The sequence below is a fragment of the Mustela lutreola genome, chromosome 5 (assembly GCF_030435805.1).
Source record: "Mustela lutreola isolate mMusLut2 chromosome 5, mMusLut2.pri, whole genome shotgun sequence".
Classification (NCBI taxonomy): Eukaryota; Metazoa; Chordata; class Mammalia; order Carnivora; family Mustelidae; genus Mustela; species Mustela lutreola.
In genome coordinates, this window is record NC_081294.1 from 40,624,222 (window position 1) to 40,641,875 (window position 17,654).

General features: G+C 45.7%; 2 protein-coding genes across 10 annotated transcripts in view; one reads left to right on the top strand and one right to left on the bottom strand.

Annotated features, from left to right (window-relative positions):
• FBXO38 (F-box protein 38) overlaps positions 1–5,189 on the top strand; it is a 54,558-nt gene extending 49,369 nt beyond the window's left edge. For all 8 annotated transcript variants that reach the window (XM_059173973.1, XM_059173977.1, XM_059173980.1 and 5 more), the window contains 5 exons: positions 233–399; positions 1,665–1,810; positions 2,436–2,539; positions 2,821–2,934; positions 4,308–5,189. In XM_059173973.1, the coding sequence (XP_059029956.1) occupies positions 233–399; positions 1,665–1,810; positions 2,436–2,539; positions 2,821–2,934; positions 4,308–4,486 (710 nt within the window). In that variant the 3' untranslated portion in view covers positions 4,487–5,189. The remainder of the gene's footprint in view (positions 1–232; positions 400–1,664; positions 1,811–2,435; positions 2,540–2,820; positions 2,935–4,307) is intronic.
• Positions 5,190–6,221: 1,032 nt separating this feature from the next.
• HTR4 (5-hydroxytryptamine receptor 4) overlaps positions 6,222–17,654 on the bottom strand; it is a 183,224-nt gene continuing 171,791 nt past the window's right edge. For both annotated transcript variants that reach the window (XM_059173986.1, XM_059173984.1), the window contains one exon: positions 6,222–13,418. In XM_059173986.1, the coding sequence (XP_059029969.1) occupies positions 13,331–13,418 (88 nt within the window). In that variant the 3' untranslated portion in view covers positions 6,222–13,330. The remainder of the gene's footprint in view (positions 13,419–17,654) is intronic.

Sequence of the window (17,654 nt, forward strand, 5' to 3'; positions counted from 1 at the left end):
GATTGAGACTGATTGAGCCAGCCAGCACCCTATGACATTTCAAATCATTTTGATCGCTGTTAATTGTACTTGATGACAGTGCTTGACCTAGGTTAGAGATGTCCCCCTCTGCAGTATTTGTTGCTAATACAGATTGTCCCTGTCGTCCCAGAATGATTCCAGATGGGCTATACACTGCTGTATGAGTTTGTGTAAAGTATCTGTAGCGCTTACCATTGTTTTCTTTTTGTAGCTACCAGGTGCAGGGTACTGAAACATTTAAAAGTAGAAAATGCCCCCATTGTGAATCGATTTGACTATGCACAATGCAAGAAGCTGAACATGGATCAAGTGCTAGATCAGATCCTCCGGATGCCGCCCGACAGAAACCGCATCATATACCTACGCCCGATGCAGCAGGTAGCAAGCTCGCTCTGTCTTTTCTGAGCTTGTTGCAGTGATTTTTTTTAGTCTTCTACCTTTTCGACTCAGAATTTATTTATTTTCTCAACCTGTGATAATAAGTCTTTGGATTCTACATAGTTCTTTTAGCCAAGCTAGACTACCTGGCCAGTCTTCGTCCTTAATACTTCTCTGCTTGATTTTTGTGGGTTTTTAGCAAGCTATATGATGAGGGCAGTTGTTATTTAAGTTTTTATACTTAATAAAAGTTGCCTGTGCTTATAAGAGCACAGGTTTCAGACAGCCTGATTCAAGTTCTTGTTCACTGACTGAGAGCAGATTACTTGGCTTCTTTGTCTTATTCCTTCATCTGTAAAATTAGAATAAAAACCTACACCGATGATAATTAAATGAATATATGTGAAGTGACTTTTTATCATATCTACATAAGAAGATGAATATTGGCTGAACCTGTTATGGTCCTCATTTCACAATGTATGTAAATCTGAGTATCTTGCTGTATGCCTTAAACTTACACAGTGATGTGTGTCGATTACTTCTCAATAAAACCAGGCAGCGGGGAGGAGCAAACATCGTATGTACGACTCTGTGCATGGTGCTAGAATAAAGTTTAAAGGAAATAGTAAGTAATCGTTGCAGTCAGTGTTTAAGCTTGGCCCCAGAAGATTCATTCCAGCAAACATACCATTTGTTGTCTATCATTTTCTGGGGTTGAAGAACACATAGTGCATCCTCCCTCTCTTGAAAAGTTTGCTTTTCCAGTAGGAGGTAGACATATTTGCCATTAAGATGGTAAGGTGGGATTGCCTAAATAGTGATGGGGAAGAGGGCTCCTTGAGAGGAAGGCAAGTGAACAAAGGCTACAAGGGCACAAGGGAATCTGTTCTTAGGCCTGGCAGTAGGCCGGTCTGAATAGGGTATATAGAACCCACACACTCGCAGCTCTGTAATGCAGCCAGTACTTAGAGCTGTGGAGGACGTAATCAGAAGTGGATCCTCGGGGTCAGTTACCTGCATCAGGATTCCCTGCTTTAGTGGGTGTGTATATAACAGGGACATGGAAATCAGCAAGTTTGCTGAGAAGAATTTTACTAAGCCCCACTCCCAGCATGGCAAGCTGGTTCAGGACTGAATGTGAATCGTTGATTTTCAAATCCACCAAAGATTTTAAAACAGGTTTAAAGAAAGATGACTCATACTCTAAAAAGAGATTTGCAGGACGTTCTCTTCCTTGGTCAAAAGTCCTGTGATGTCTTCCGCAGGTAGACACACTGACCCTGGAGCAGAAGCTATTTAGCGGCCCCTACCCCTACCATATCTGTATTATCCATGAGTTCAGTAACCCTCCCAACGTCCGGAACAAGGTGCGCATCCGCAGCTGGATGGATACGATAGCAAACATCAATCAGTAAGTAATCTGTGGCCCCGGAAGGGTTTCTTGGTCATTTCCTGTGGCAAGGGGTCCCAGAAAGGAATCCTAATTGTTCTTTGTTTGAAATGATTTTGTCTGAGCTTTTCAGGAACTGAACCATAGGACATACAGGATGTAAAAAATGGAGGGAAATGAGTACTTAAAACTAAAAAGCATGCATATATATTTGTAACTTCATTTCTAAACTTAGAAATTGCAGGAACAAACCATACATGTGCACTGACTTCATTCCTTTAGCCCCAGTGCATGGCAAAGAGATGAAATTAAAGATCTTTAAACATTGTTTTACATCTTCAGAAAGTTGGACTTCTTTATGGATGTTATATAAATGTTTTATTTAGCACCTTATATACACAAGACATTTGATTGGAGTGGCTTGCTTTCTTTTCCCAGTAGGATTTTGAAGATAGTGAGGAGAGTAATTTTGACCTGACTCGATATGTATCCTCTAGTTGTCTACTTCTGTTAGCTACTTAATACTTTCTTTGAGATGTTCCTTAGACTTTAGGCCCAATACAACTTTGACAGGTCCTTTCTTCCCCACACCCTAGCACTGTTTCCAGTTTTGTAATTTTTATTTAATTTTTCTTGTTGCCTCCAGAGAACTCATTAAGTATGAATTCTTCCCTGAAGCCACACGAAGTGAAGATGACTTAAAGAAATACCCCAAGTACCCCTGGGGTAGAGAAATCTACACTTTAGAAGGTGAGCATTGACCATTGGTTGGTCACCTTCATAGCTGCTGACTGACTAGATGGAGAGACAGGCCGTAGGGAGGGTAGGAATGGGTGTTCTGAGTATCTGCCAGTAGCAGGGACTAGATGCGTACTAATGTCCCTCTGTGAGTCTTCACCATCCCCAAAATAATCTGAAGCAGCTGAGATAAAAGAAAGCACATTGTACATTCTGCTTACACAGTATTACAGTGTTTGGCCCTGTTCTTACTTCCACACCAGCAGCATTGTTAATGTGTCTTCTTCTTTTAGGGGTTGTGGATGGAGCTCCATATTCCATGATCTCTGACTTCCCTTGGTTGAGATCATTACGGGCCGCAGAACCCAACAGCTTCGCCAGATACGATTTTGAAGATGATGAAGAAAGTAATTATGACCTGATTTTTATTCTCTAGTTTGAATATATCCTACTGTGTTAGATACTTAATGTTTTGTTTGAGTTAAAAGCAGTGTATGTAGCCTTTATATTGCTTCTCATGTAAATGGGGGTATTTTAAATATTTTAAATTTTTTAAAAATGTTATTTTAATTCAGTTAACATATAGTGTATTATAGGTGCAGAGGTAGAGCTCAGGGATCCATCAGTTTCATACAACACCCAGTGCTCGTTACATCACGTGCCCTCCTTACTGCCCGTCACCCAGTTATCCATTCCCCCACCATCTCCCTACCCAGCAACCCTCAAAGTTTGTTTCCTGGATTTAAGAGTCTCTTATGGTCTGTCTTCCTGTCTGATTTCATCTTACTTTATTTTCCCTCCCTTCCCCTGTGATCCTGTTTTGTTTCTGAAATTCCACATGAGTGAAATCATAAAATTGTCTTTGATTGATTTACTTCACTTAGCATAATACCCTCTAGTTCCACCCCAACGTTGCAAATGGTAGTTATTTCATTTTTTTTTATCATTGAGTAATACTCCGTTGCATATATGTACATCATGTCAAAAAAAAAAAAAAAATACAGAGCAACCCTACAACCAGTAATTGCTCTAGTAGGTATTTACCCAAAGGATGCAAGCATAGTGATCCAAAGGGGCATCTGCACCCCAGCTGTTTAGCAGCAGTGGCCACAGTAGCCAAACTGTGGAAAGAGCGCAGCTGCTCATGTAAATGTTTTTATTTGCCTTTTCTTGCTGTTTGGTTCTCCCTCTGCCAGTAGCAGCTCTCAGTTTGTACAGTCAGTTGACTTACTATGGATATATAAAGGTCAGTGGGTAGGAGTCCTGGAGACAGATTTTTCTACCTAGATGTTTTCGTTACCTAGATGCTTATAATTTTCTTACTCTTGACTAAGAGTTTGTCAACTGTATTTTGAAATTGTTCCACTTACATGAATGATTATTCTCCTTATGAACCGCTTCTCATTGGGTATCATAGAGGAACTTACAATTCAGGTGTAGCTATTTGGGGAAAAACTTGAGTGTTAGCACACTTGAACATCCATTTGTAGGAAGTCTTAAAAACATACTTTATGAAGAAACCAGTTTGGAAGAATACACATACGTGTATCTGTGACTTAGCTGTCTGGTGCATGGTCACGTTGGGCCTTTAATCATGCGTGCTCTCCGAGGCCCCAGACGTGAGCCGTGGCATGGCACGTGTAACGTGGGGCCCAGTCCAGGAGCCACACCTAGTTCGGTGGCATCACATTACAGCTATTCTCATGTAACAGTTTCACCAGTGACCTCCAGATGATTCTCATAATCCTACATGTTTCTCCTTTACTTTCTAATTTCCAAGGCACCATCTATGCTCCTCGAAGGAAAGGGCAGCTGTCTGCAGACATCTGTATGGAAACAATAGGAGAAGAAATCTCCGAGATGCGTCAGATGAAGAAGGGTGTATTTCAGAGAGTAGTGGCCATTTTCATCCACTACTGCGATGTCAACGGGGAGCCCGTGGAAGATGACTACATTTGACTGACCCCTCCTACTTCCCACGTGTTCTGGCACAAGCCGGAAGGGGTCGCCCAGCAGCTGGCAAGTCCCACAGGGATTCAGGGCATGCGGTTTGGAGGCCCTGGCACATTTTGGTATATAGGAAATGTATAAGGAACATTGAAGTTGTATACAAAGATTTGTACATAGAGGAAATATACAAAGACAATTCCTGAGTACCACCTTTATATCATATGTTTATACAATTTAATTTAAGAATTCATTTTAATGAAGGCAGATAATTGGAAAGAGTTCATTTTGTTCATTTTTCCTGACTTAGTTCATAAAGTTGTCACTTTTTGGCTGAGCCCTCATTTACTATATTCTTAATAATCATTGTCATCCCCTTAAATCTGTGCCTTTTTCTTCTCGAGCAAAGCTGTTTGAGTAAATCTGTTGAAGAGTCTTTTTGTCTTGTGTGCTTTTTTCTGTGTTATTATTAAAACCAACGAAACCCTATAGGAGGCAGCTTTATGTTTGTGTACAAAATGGTGATTCATTTTTTTTCTTGGTATTATAGTTGCCGTTTTTCTTAAAATCAAATAAAAAGATTTATGAGTTTAAAAAAAATTGAGTTTGAGAGGGAAAATAGAAGTTTCCAAAGCATTTCTAATTATTTATTTCCACATTCAGTTGTGTATATGCTTTATCTTGAATATAAAAATAAAAGTTTATTAAAAACGTTTCTCTTGCCTTGGACCTGAATCCCTGTTTTTAAAGAAGAATAGCAAATAACTGCACAGAAATGGAACGTGTAGAGTTGTGTCTAAGTAAGATTCCAGTGTAATCTTGTCTCTCGTCTCTTTTTTCTCTAAAATCCTGTGGCCACAAAGTAGTAAGTAGAGCTCTTACGTGACTGAACACTGGGAGGGGCAGAATTTCCCAAAATACCTGGTCACTAGGAGATGGCCTTTCTCCTTTCTCAGAAGAGAACTTCACCCTGATCTATGCCTCATTATAGGACCAGGAGTCAAGAGCAAATAAAAGCTTTTAGAGCAACACCTATGTTTGAGGGATAGCTTTGCCGCTTGCTGGCTGAGTGACCTCACAAATTGCTTAAACTGAAAAATCTGTGGAAAAATTTTGTCAACCCTTTCCAACTGGAATATGTACAGATGGTCTCTACAAGGTGTAATGGCCCTTAAAGACTGCCTAGTCTAACCTTTTCACTTACGGGGGATTGAGGCCCAGAGAGGGAAAATTTTCTCAGTTATGGTCAAGAACTGGTCAAGGCTAGATAGGCAAGAATTGAAGTGTCTGTCTGATTCCCGCTGGGCTGCCTCAGTATCCCGTCCCTAGGCATGCAAGGGCGCCAGCAAGTTTTCCTGACACTAAAATAGTGTGAATGATCATCAGTGTCTTTTCATCAAAGTTCTCTCTTTCTCAAGACAATTATTTCCATCACATTGGGAAGAATTGTCCAGTACCACGTTCAGTCATCTTTTTATTACCTTATTTTTAACTCGGCCAATCTCCCTTTTAACTAAGAGTGTGTTGTATTCTCCAGTTTAGAAAAGGCAGGAAACAAATTCTAAAACATTCTAGATATTTTGAAATAATACAAACCTGCCCAACTTAGACTGAGTCTAACCCTGTTTTTTCAATGTAACCATAATAACCAAATCATCTGAACAATGCTCAGATGGGCCGCTAGAGGCCGCTGCCTTCTAACTTGTTGGTTTCTCTCCTGCTCATCTAACCCACTGTAAGAACAGGGACAGCAGGGAGCTCTAAAATCATTGCGAAGGTGTCCAGACCAGAACATCTGAGAAACAAAACCGTGAACTTGGAAGAAGACTCCTGTAGGAGGCATTTGGTCAGTGTGTGCAGAATGAACGGCTGCACAGCCATTGCCGCACAGCAGGGGTCGGCCCACTTGCTGTCGGGGGCCAGAGAGCATGTTACTTCCAGCTCCCCAGTGGCCGTCCCTCGGCGGCTGGGAGTGGGAGTGCAGCCACAGAGGTACTTCAACAAACGGACGTGGCCGTGTTACGATCCAACTTTATTTATGGACACAAATTTAAATTGCACATAATTTCCACATGTCACAAAATATCTTTTGTTTCCCAACCACTTTAAGAAGTAGAGACTGTGCCTGCAGGCTGGAGGACTTGGCTCCCAGGCTGCCGTGTGCTTGCCCACACCTGCCACCGAGAACAGAGTTATCCCATCCAGCCATGCAATGGCATGTCACCAATCTGCAGTGCAGCGTCTGTCACGTAAGAACTGTTGCAGACGGATGACTGAATTAATGTCAGGGAGATACTCGTCTCTTAGGATGCCGCCAGCTGTGACCGGAATGACCTCTGGAGGGCGCAGCAGGCCCACATCTCCTACAGAGACTGCACTGTGAGACTCAAGACCTGGATTCAGATCCTAACTCCTCAGTGACTGCCGGGTGACCTGGGGATGGCTGTAGCCTCTATTCTGGGGGCTCCGTTTCCTCAGCTGTGAACCGGTAACAAGGAATAATGGGCCCACCCCACAGGGCGGGTGAGCCTCCAAAAATGGAAGATGGGCCACAAAGGGACAAAACAGTGCCTCTGCTGTAATTCCCTTCATTAGGAAAGGGGCTTCTATTACTCTTTCCATCACCTCCTGTTCCTTCACCCTGTTCCAGGATGGTTGGAAGCAGAGAGAGCTGGTGAGGCCATTAAGAGGAAGTAATGATACCATGAGAGCATTTTTAAAAGTGTTTCCATGGGAGCCTGGGTGATTCAAGTGTTGAGTGGCCGACTCGATTTCAGCTCAGGTGGTGATCTTAGGATCGTGAGATCAAGCCCCTGTGTTGGGCTCCACACTCAGTGGGGAGAGTCTACTTAGAGTCTCTGCCTCCCCATCCCCCAAACCCAATGTGTGCATTCTCTCAAATAGATATTTTTTTAAAAAAGTTTTACCAAGAGGGCACCTGGGTGGCTCAGTGGGTTAAAGCCTCTGCCTTCGGCTCAGGTCATGATCCCAGAGTCCTGGGATCGAGCCCCACGTCGGGCTCTCTGCTCTGCAGGGAACCTGCTTTCTCCCCTCTCTCTCTGCCTGCCTCTCTGCCTACTTGTGATTTCTCTCTGTGTCAAATAAATAAAATCTTAAAAAAAAAAAAAAGTTTTACCAAGTACTTTGCGTACATCCTCATACTAACCCTTTATTAGTGTGACTGATCATTCCGTCCCTGCTTTACCACTGGGGAAATCAGGGTTGAGCAAGCTAAATACCTTGTCAAAGGCACGCATCAGGGAACCAGCAGAAGCAGGATGCTGTCAGTCAGCCTGCAGGGCCTGTGCCCCTGGAGAAGAGGGTCTCAGTCCCTTGAAGGGGGGCTGGGAAGCCAGCAGAGACCCAGGTAGGATGGGCCTTCTCCACAGGGCACCTGCCCCATAAACGCTAACCTACTTTGGCCGCCCTTCACCTGGTTAGCACAGTCCCAGAAAAATGGAGGCTGCTGATTTTCCGATGTGGGCCCCACGTGCCCCGCTCGGACCCGGTATACAGCCAGACCAGAGGAGAAACAACTCCGCACGGCAGACAGCATCTGCTGTGTGGCCTCAAACGACGAAGAGTCCCACGTGTTGATCCAAAATGGCATTGATGGTGTAGTTGAAAAAGGCAGGTTGCAGGTGATACTCTAGAGCGTTACTTATATATAAGAACAAAATGAGACCATATATTTTTATCCATCCATTTAGACATATGGAGCTAGGATGCAGTATTGGTAGAAGAGCACATACTTCCCTGGAGGGGAGTGGGATTAAGCTGGAGTCAAGGGGTGTTTTGCTCTACCCATAGTTAGAACTTTGTATCGTGGGGACAGACTGTGTTAATACATTATCTGTGTAACCTAACCCATTATATAACCCATCATTTATGTCGTCTAAAAATAGATAATTTGTATATTTGGAAAAAAATTTAAAGAAGAGGAGGAAAGCACTCTGGTAGAATGGAGTGACCTGCAGTGTTTCGGTCCTGACTCCTGTGTCCTTGGGCAAATCAACTTCCCTGACAATGTGGGCTTCCTTTTCTAGAATAAGCTGTCAGTAATCCCTCCCTGCAGGCTACTGTGAGAGGCCCAGGGACCTCATCAGGAAAACAAACTACAAAGTGCCCGCAGTGGTGAGCTCCTGGGACAGAAGAGCCTAGCCAGATAGTGTTCCAGGTTCCAACCACGAACAAAGTGTGGCAAAGTGAAGTTACCCTCCGCTAGAGCCACTCCTCACCTGTGCACCCCAGGTAGGCTCTGGGATACAAGACAGCGCTCGCTCGGGCTCACACAGTCCATCCTCAGGGTGTGCTGCTGGCTACTCAGTAGCCTGCCAGCTGAATACTGGAGAGAGTAGGAAGGATCCGTGCAGGAGGGCCTTTCCTCCCCATTAATCATCTACTGCATTCCTCCCTTGTTTAAAGACCCAAAGAGAGGCTCACGGGGGTGAAAGAGAGCCAAAGAGGACACTAGAGCAAGTGTGGGGCAGGGCTGCACACTGGAACAGGCGCGTCCCGGATTCCTGTCTGGGCCCCAGGCTGAAGCAGAAGGGCACTTCCTAGGCAACAGGAGGGCAGGGCCACCCCTGCTTGCTCACGCTCTCTCCCAGCACCGTGCCCTCCACGAGAGAGCGGAGTGAGCTCAGCCCCGTGTGCCCTCGATTAGGACTGCGGGCTTGGCCATCACACCCCCTGCGGCCACACTCCAAACACACCCTTCCCGCCCTGGGGCCTGGGCTAGACCTCTCAGCTGAGGTCCGCTCTGCGGCTAAGTGGGAGAGATTTGGGTACTTACTTTGTAAGGATTTTATGAGGATTAAGATAATCTACGTAAAGCATTTACCACAGTGCCTACCAGAAAGGAGGTCATTAAATGTTAGCTTCTCTTATTATTGCTACATTATTATTACAATTATTATTATTATTAACTTAGATATGTTCGGGGGTGAACTTAAAAAAAAAAAAAAAGGAGGAAGGGAAAGGAGAGGCCATCTGAATCAAATATAATAGCAATTAAAAATATCACCAGTTTCGTCTTCCCTCTCTCTCTGGTTTCAAAAGGTATCTAATTCCACTAGTGATTAACCGCATTCATGCAGAAAGTTTGGAAGTTCCCCTCCAAAATCCTCACAGCCCTTCCCAGCTTCAGGAGCCCCTTGTCGGGTGGGGCATGGCACCCCCCTTCCCACCAAGTCGTCCAGCACTCAATTCCCTTTTAAACACATGAGCACTGGGCTCAAGTTAGAACTTAAAAACCTTGTTTTGTTTTCATTTATTTACCTCTGTGGCTGCTTTCTATTTATGGCAAGTAATGCTGATTTTCTATTCTGGGATCAATATAATGTTTCCCTCTAAAATGTTTATCTAAGTGAAAACTTGAATTGACTTCTATGAAAAATATTAAGTAAATCGCAATATTAGGCAGGACACACTTTTGGGAATAATCCTAACGGGGGCCCTTGGATGTCTGTTGGAACACTCCCAACAGTCCTACCAGCTCAGAGAGTTTCTTTGTTTTGTGGGTGAGACAAGCAAGGCACGAGCTGGTTCAAGTCTAGAGCCGAACGCCAACCCAAACCCAGGCCTTCAAGAGCATCCCTGATTTGTTAAAATTTAAGCCATACACTCAGCCTTTTTTCTAGACTGAATGAAGAAGAGATTGCAGATTACAGCTAGAAAAGTTAAGTGTATTAATCTTTTCCACCCACAAGACCAGCTGTTACAAGGAAGGACGTTGACCAGAGCACAGCAGAGTAACAGAAAGTCAAAAGCAACACTGCTTTCTCCCCGGAAAGAAATGCAACACCAAGGAGAAAAACGGGCAGACAGCACAGCACCAAGAAAACATTACTTCGTTCTTCCTTGAAGACAATATTGAAGGCAGGTTTGTTACAGCCACGCGCAGTCCCTCCCTGGATCCCCTCCCTCGCCCACCCACAGCCCACTCCCGCCCCCCATCTCCCAGGTGGACAGCAGCTCGCTCCAGGACAGAGCAAGCGAGCAGTGTGAAGTGGAAATGGGGGTGAGATGAGAAGGTGAAATCCAGGAAGAACGGGTTCGTCCACAAGCACATACTTGGGAGTCAGTTGAAGAAGATGGTTTGGAGCATTTCTTTTGCTTTCCAGCTGCAGACCAGGAGCTGGATGGGGAGTTCAGGGCTTCTACCTGCCCAGGTCTGTGAGCTGGAGAGTCAAGTTAAGAAGAAGCACAGCTGTAGCTCCTCGATCCCACGTGTGGGGTTGTCTGGTGGCAGCAACTGTCACCCCTGTGATTGTCCAGGCTGGTGTGGCAGGTGTGGCCCGAGGCGTACGCCCCCCTCCCTGGAAGCATCTCTTCTTGACACCTGGGGCTTCCTGGAAGAGGGTGGTCTTCTCCGAGAAGATAGCAGAATGAGTCTCCTCCTTCCTTGGACAAACTCTACGTCTCCTCCTTCTCAGTCTTCCATACGCGTGCTCTCTTACTGGGACTCTGGGAAGCCAGACCTCTCAGAAATGCCCGGCTGGCAGCTGTCCAGACAAAGCCCCTCTGCTCCTGTCCTATAAACTTCCAACGTGGCTATTGGGTGCATCGCCACGTCATCCCAGCCTCGGTCCAAAGCCACAGCGAAGAAGAGACCTTCTCCACAAAAGAGACCATCTTCTTGATGATGGCAAGGGCTTCCGTTTCCTCAGTCGCTGCTGTTTCATGGGTCCAGGGTGCTCATGACCTCTGCAGACACCAATCAGGTGCTGACCCACAGAAACATGTCCCGAGAGTCCAGAAGGTGATGGCTTGAGGATATGGGAAGTTCTCATTTTTCCACGCGCACTGTCCTCTGTGGGTCCCTGTTGAATCCAAGTTACCATTGATATGGTAGACTTACCTCCGAGAAATCATGGTTTACACTGGTAGATAAGCTTGCCAAGCTCCTGGGAAAAGAAGCATTTCGTAGGGAACCAATCCTACTGGATGTATGCTCATGTGTGTGCGTCTACGTAGGCAGTAGCAGGTACTGTCGACTTAAGAGAGAAAAGCTTACCAGTTGCCACAAAGCACTAAACCTATTCCTCCTCACGATGATCTGGTTCTTATGATCTCTTAGTTGTTCCCTAAGAAGTTCTTTGTGCTTTGAGATCAGAGACCTCATTTACACAGCCTGGGAAGAACTGGACACCTGAATTCACTCAGCTCTGCCTTTTCCATGAAAAAGTATAGAGAGAAAATGCAGCTATGAGGCGGCCTGTTAATCTTCTCTGGGAGGGTCCCTATGTGGGGTGACCGGCCGGCCTCCTTTGCCTGGAACTGAGAGCATTCCTGGGATTTGGGACTTGCAGTACAAAAAGTGGAGTGTCTGATCATCCTTCCCATTATTTCTGAGGACAGAGAGAAGGGGGAGAGCCAGTGGGTTCTCCTTCCACAGATAAAACAGGTGATAAGGAGGCAGTTGTGGCTTCTGGGATGACTTAGGAAGGAAAATGGGGTCAACAGATCCAACACAAGGGCAAGGAGAACTGGTGAGGCTAGAAACTTTGGGCCCATCTATATTTCGTAACCTCCCCCACCACCCAGCACCCACATTGCCTTTTTGCTGGGCTGGGTCCCTAAGGACCAGCAATCCATCTTCGCAATAGCATTTTTATCAGCAGTCAAAAGAAAGGCTACCAGAAAAAATATGCCCTCAAGAGTTTCAACCTGGGGAGATAATTCGCCCCAAGACGAAATGATTTGCCGGTAACTTTGAGATCAAGGCAGCATCTCCTAAGGAGCTTGGAGGAAGTGAGATGCTTAAAAAGATGTGGAAAAATGGAACCCCAGCAGCTTCACAGGCAGGGGGCCAGTGAATTTTCCCCAGAAAGTAGTGGTCTGTGATTATGTCTTTGCCCCAGTGAGCAAAATGCCTGCCCCGAGACCAAGCACTGCCTTGGCACAGGGCCCAGAAAACCCCTGAAATGTGTCTCATTGGAGCAACTTAATTTCCTCGCCAAAGACCATCCTTCAGCAGTGTTTTCGGTAAAGGTGCCGTTCCTTTTCCCATGTCATGGAAGGAAAGTGGATCAAGCTTCATTCCACATGACCTCAGACCCGGTATGCCGATGAGAAAAATGTCATCTTTAAGCACACAGAGAAATTAGACGAACAGTAAAGATGCCTTTGGATAATGGATCCAAAATCAAAACCTGAGCAGTTTCCAGAACTATCCCCAAGAAAAAAGACAAATGTTCACATCTATCAACCAGAAAATACTGAAGTTTCACTTGTCAGCTCTGTAGTGCTTCTGGACAGACATCTTGGCGTTGGCATCAACTTGATTTCATTACAAAAGCCTTGATAAATACACCCACCAAAGTATGTCCAGGAAGTGGTCAGAATGGAGAAAAGACTTAAAAGGGTGCGTAGATGGCAGATCAGCGTCTCCCAATATCTAGAGGCTCTCAAAGGGGATAGGGAGCTAACTGCATTGGCCCCAATGCAAGATGGAGCAGAGACGGGATTGTGTCCCAAGAAAGGGAAAAACTTTCTTACAATTAAAAATTCCCTACAATAGAAGGAACTGCAGTAGGAGGTAGTGAGCTCTACCCCTGGAGGTGTGCAAGCAGAGACTGACCAGACTTCCAGGGATGCTATGGAAGATGCTACTCCTGCACTGGATGGGAGGCTGGATCTGGGGATGCCTGAAGTCCCTCCTCAACTCCAAGATCCTCCATATTCTGGCCTTGGGTCCTCTCCCACACTGCGCTCCATGTACTTTCCCTGGGCCCTTGGCCCCACTGCCTCGTGCCTCACGGGTGGTGATGAGGGTCAGGAGAGATGCCAGGGTGTCCTGTTCATGCAGACACGAATGGGAATGAATGGCTTAATCATGAGCCATGTTCTCAATCAGAAGCATGATTCCAAGGATTCTGGGTCATTGTGTATGGGCAGTTTCTCAAGTTCCTGGTGGTGTCCACTGTGCAGAACTGTGTACCTAGGGAGGAAGGCAAGAAAGCATGAGAATTCAACAGGCGTCCTTCAAATGCCCCCAAGAGTGTTCCCACCCACTGCCGTTGACTTCCTTTCTACCGCATGCTTCTGAGAGCATGGTGAGGTGGGGCCGTGCATGGAGGGGACATCAAGAGGGAAGTCCCCAGAACTGAATCCAAGTTGCAAGCTAAGTTTCCTCCACCAGGGAGGGTTCTGAATTCAGTAATATCAAAGTGCTGAGATTCATAAAGTTTTCAGAGTCTGAGAGACAGAGTAACTGTATTTGTTTCTTGATTCCTTTTGGTGACATTTGGGAAAGTTAATCAATTAGACGATCAAACAGCCTGTTGACACTGAGCATCACCGTGAAATTTACTACTTGACAAGTGTTTATTATTTGTCTGCAGCACCACACAGCTGCACTCATATGTTAAGTGCCTTTAAATCCATCTCAATTGCAAGTGGGTCCTATCATCAGTAACCCAGATTCCAGCATCTGGCAGTTATTCTTATGAAATTTCTACAGAGTTTCAGAGCACGACCACGGCTCACTTCCCTCAGGCCAATCTCAAGCCCATTCAGTAGAACAAATAAACACATGCCAGTTATTTGGCATCATATGTTGACAATCCACTTGGCCATGGCTTCTCATGAATTACATTAATGCTTTGTTTTGAATTATAATGAATTATTGCTGACTTCTAGTGACTGATTGGTATTTACCAGGTACCGTACACAAACTTCTCCAGTGTCACCTTATTTAATCTTCATAACGGGACACGGTATTATATTTTGCAGTTGAACAAAGTGACACAGAGCTTCAGTGACTTGTCCAAGAGAATAAAGGAATAGATGAAGAAAAAGTCAACCAAACTCTATCTGATGCCAATACCCATGTTCTCACACAACCCTTGGACCAGGTATGGACTTAGAACAGTGGGTCTCAACAGGGACAACTAGGAGACATCTTTGGTTGTCATGGCCCTTATGCAAGGGCATCTAGTGGGTGGAGACCAAGGTGCTGCTAGACATTGTGCAACACACAGCACAGTGTCCCACAACAGAGAGTTACCTGGTCCCAAATGTCCATAGAGTCATAGCTGAGAAACCCTGATCTTGAATAAAAAGTCCTCTGAGCTGGCGGAAAGCAGATGTTAGCTGAGGAACAAAGACAAGGTGACAGACACGAGTCTGAGCTCTCAGAGAACTGTCCACTGAAGCTGCCACTGGGCTTGAGGCTTGGTGGGGGAGATGGGGGATGGGACTTGAAAAACCACCTGCTAGCACCTGCTAGACGAACGTTGGGAAGACAAGAGTGGAAATGGCTCTAGAGAGGAAGATCATGCACTTCTAATGAGGATGACCAGGCAAGGTGTCTCGGGGAGGTATTTGACTGAAGACCTCAGGGAAATCAGTGTTTCAGCTACTGAGTCATTAATGCTCAGCCCCAAAACCACTCTATGCTTGGCTTTGTAAGGATGCTGCAGAGTATCAGCTTCTTATGGGGCTCCAACTGCGCTTCTCCACCAGGGGGCGCTGCAGGAGGATGGACGCCTGGGAGAAGGCACAGGGCCTTGCTCCTCTGGCGGGCACCATCCCAGCCAGTCTTCTTCAACCCCGCAGCTGAGTCCAGTTCTCAGTCTAACCCTTGTATAAGCAGCTTCATGGCAGCCCCTGAAGGACGGCAGCGCCAGCTGGCCAGCGCCTCCTCTTCAGAGGTCTCGTCTCTGCTGTGCGGGGTCCCTCCTCTAAGTTTCTGTTCCATCTGTTTGCTGTCTTGTCCTCTCAGCCCTGGAAGCCGTAGTTGCCTCAGACGCAGCTGGAGGGACTGAGGAAGTAAGCTGGGCCCCAGGCACCATTTTCCATAATCACATGCATTGTTTCATTTGTATCATTTACTCTTCTCAACTCTAAGTGGTACCTACAATACTTAAACCCATTTTATAGATGAGAAAACCAAGACTCAGAGAAGCAAAGCAATTGAGAGAAGGCCACAGTGTCCGTGATGCCTGACCTCAAAACTCTTAACCCTTTACCCTGTTTGTGGCCAGTAAATAACTTTCACAGGCCATCAAGGGCACCCCCTCGCACACCATGTTCATGTGAAGAGGGTGTCCTGGTTGAAAATGAAAACTGATACACGTGATCACATTAGAAAATGTGCTTTCACGGGGTGTAGTCACGTCTCTCCAGCAGCCTTTGCTCTATCTCTCCTAAGCGTCTGCTTCTCATGTGCCCTTGAGCAGATAGCTCGGGAATGACTAGAGGAGAGGTGTGGACCTGGAGCGGATATTGCAAGTGGAGGTTCCCTTTACCCAGAGCACAGCTGAAGGGCAGCAGCCTTTTGAGAGATGGGGGTCGGCAGAAGGACATGCTTTCTAGTTATAACATGTGTGTGGGGAGGGTCCTCACCGTGGTGTGGTGGGTGGTAAGCACAGGATGGAGGAACCAGTCTGAGACTTTAGTGGCAGGACCGAATGAGCTGCAATGGAGTCTGGCCCGAAGAGGTACTCTCTGAGCTTGGGTATACATTCCCAAGTCTCCATGAGATACAGATCTTTAACGTGATGTTTTCACTTTCATAGTCTATGGGTATTTTAGCAGATTCAGGGGTCATCAGGACAGCCACATTATGAACCTACACTGCCTTGGGAATTCGGATCCCACTCCTGCATGAGGTTCACCCTGATGTCGCCCCGACACTGGCAAGCTTTAGGTTTTGTCTCTGCAAGTAGAATGCATGAACCTCCAGCAGTCTGTAAATATATTCATGGGGATCTACACATCCCCAGTTTGAGGACCAGTGGGGAAAAGGAGGCACACTGAATGGATTAACCAACCCCAAAACAGAACAGCCTTCAAGCCCTGACACGACCATCTGCTGGTTGTGTGAGCTGGTCAAGGAGCTCAGTTCCAGCTACCTTACAGCTTCTTTGTGATGATAAAATTACCTTCTCTAAAGGGCTTTGCAAAGGGCTGGATGCATAGTAGATACTGGTATCTTCACTGTTAAGGAAACCAAGGTTCAGAAAAATATGACTTTCCTAGGGTCCAAGAAGTAGTTACACGTGGGATGGTTAAGAATACAAACTCTTAATGCCTAAGTAAATCCTGGCTCTGACAGTCACCAAATCTGGGAATTACTACAATTCACAGGGTTGTTGTGAGCATTAGATGAGATAATGCACACAAAATGCTTATTAGAATATGATGGCCAAGTAGTAAGCACTCCATAAATGTTAATGAGCGCTGTTGCGACTTGACATTGGACATAAAACTTGAAGCCAGTTCTTGATCACTGATTTGGTGCAGAAATCATTCTTTAGTAATTGATCAGACATTTGTTCACCTAGCAATTGATCACAGAGCCAGAAGAAACCTTCATGATGGGTTTACAGATAAAGAAAGAGCCCCAGAGACAGCCTGTCATCTGTCAGAGTGGCAACAGCCTCTCGGTTCAGTTTGGTTTACGATCTTACTTGGCGTTCTGCAGCTGTGCTGAGTAGAATGCAGACCCCAGATGCGTGGGTGTAAACCTGGGCAGTTTCAAGTCCAGATGAAAAAAACTCACGGCTGTTTCCCAAGCAACGGCGAGGCGGGAGGGAGCTCCCTTCAAGCTGGGTTGCTTCCCCCCTTAGCATTAATTTACTCAAACATGAAGGGAGCCACATTAGGTTTGGTAATTACCTGAGTCTACAATTCATTCACTGAACAATTAGCATCGCACTTAGAGTAGCTTGGATGCAATAATTAGTCGCATAATAATAGCCCCCTCTGCCTGCCCAGCCTGGCATTTTAAGGAAATGATTAGACTTTATTCCACGTCGCCCCAGTGCTCCCCCAGCATGGCGGTGCTCACATGGGGTGCTTTCCAGAGGTTTTAATTATTAAAATAGGACATGCATGGGTTTAAAGGGATTCAACCCTAAGGCAGAGTTTCCTGAAGCTGGAGCCCTAACACCTGGGAACAAAAACCTCACATGGGGCATTTTCTTGATGTTGGGAAGAATGAGACTTTCAAGTCCTTGGCCTTTTTCATTCGGCCACTTATTTATTTAAAAACAGGGGCACATGGTGGCTCAGTGGGTTAAGCCTCTGCCTTCAGCTCAGGTCAAGGTTCAGGGTCCTGGGATCGAGCCCCAGGTCGGGTTCTCTGCTCAGCGGGGAGCCCCCCTCTGCCTGCCTCTCTGCCTACTGTGATCTCTCTGTCAAATAAACAAACAAACAAACATATTTTCAG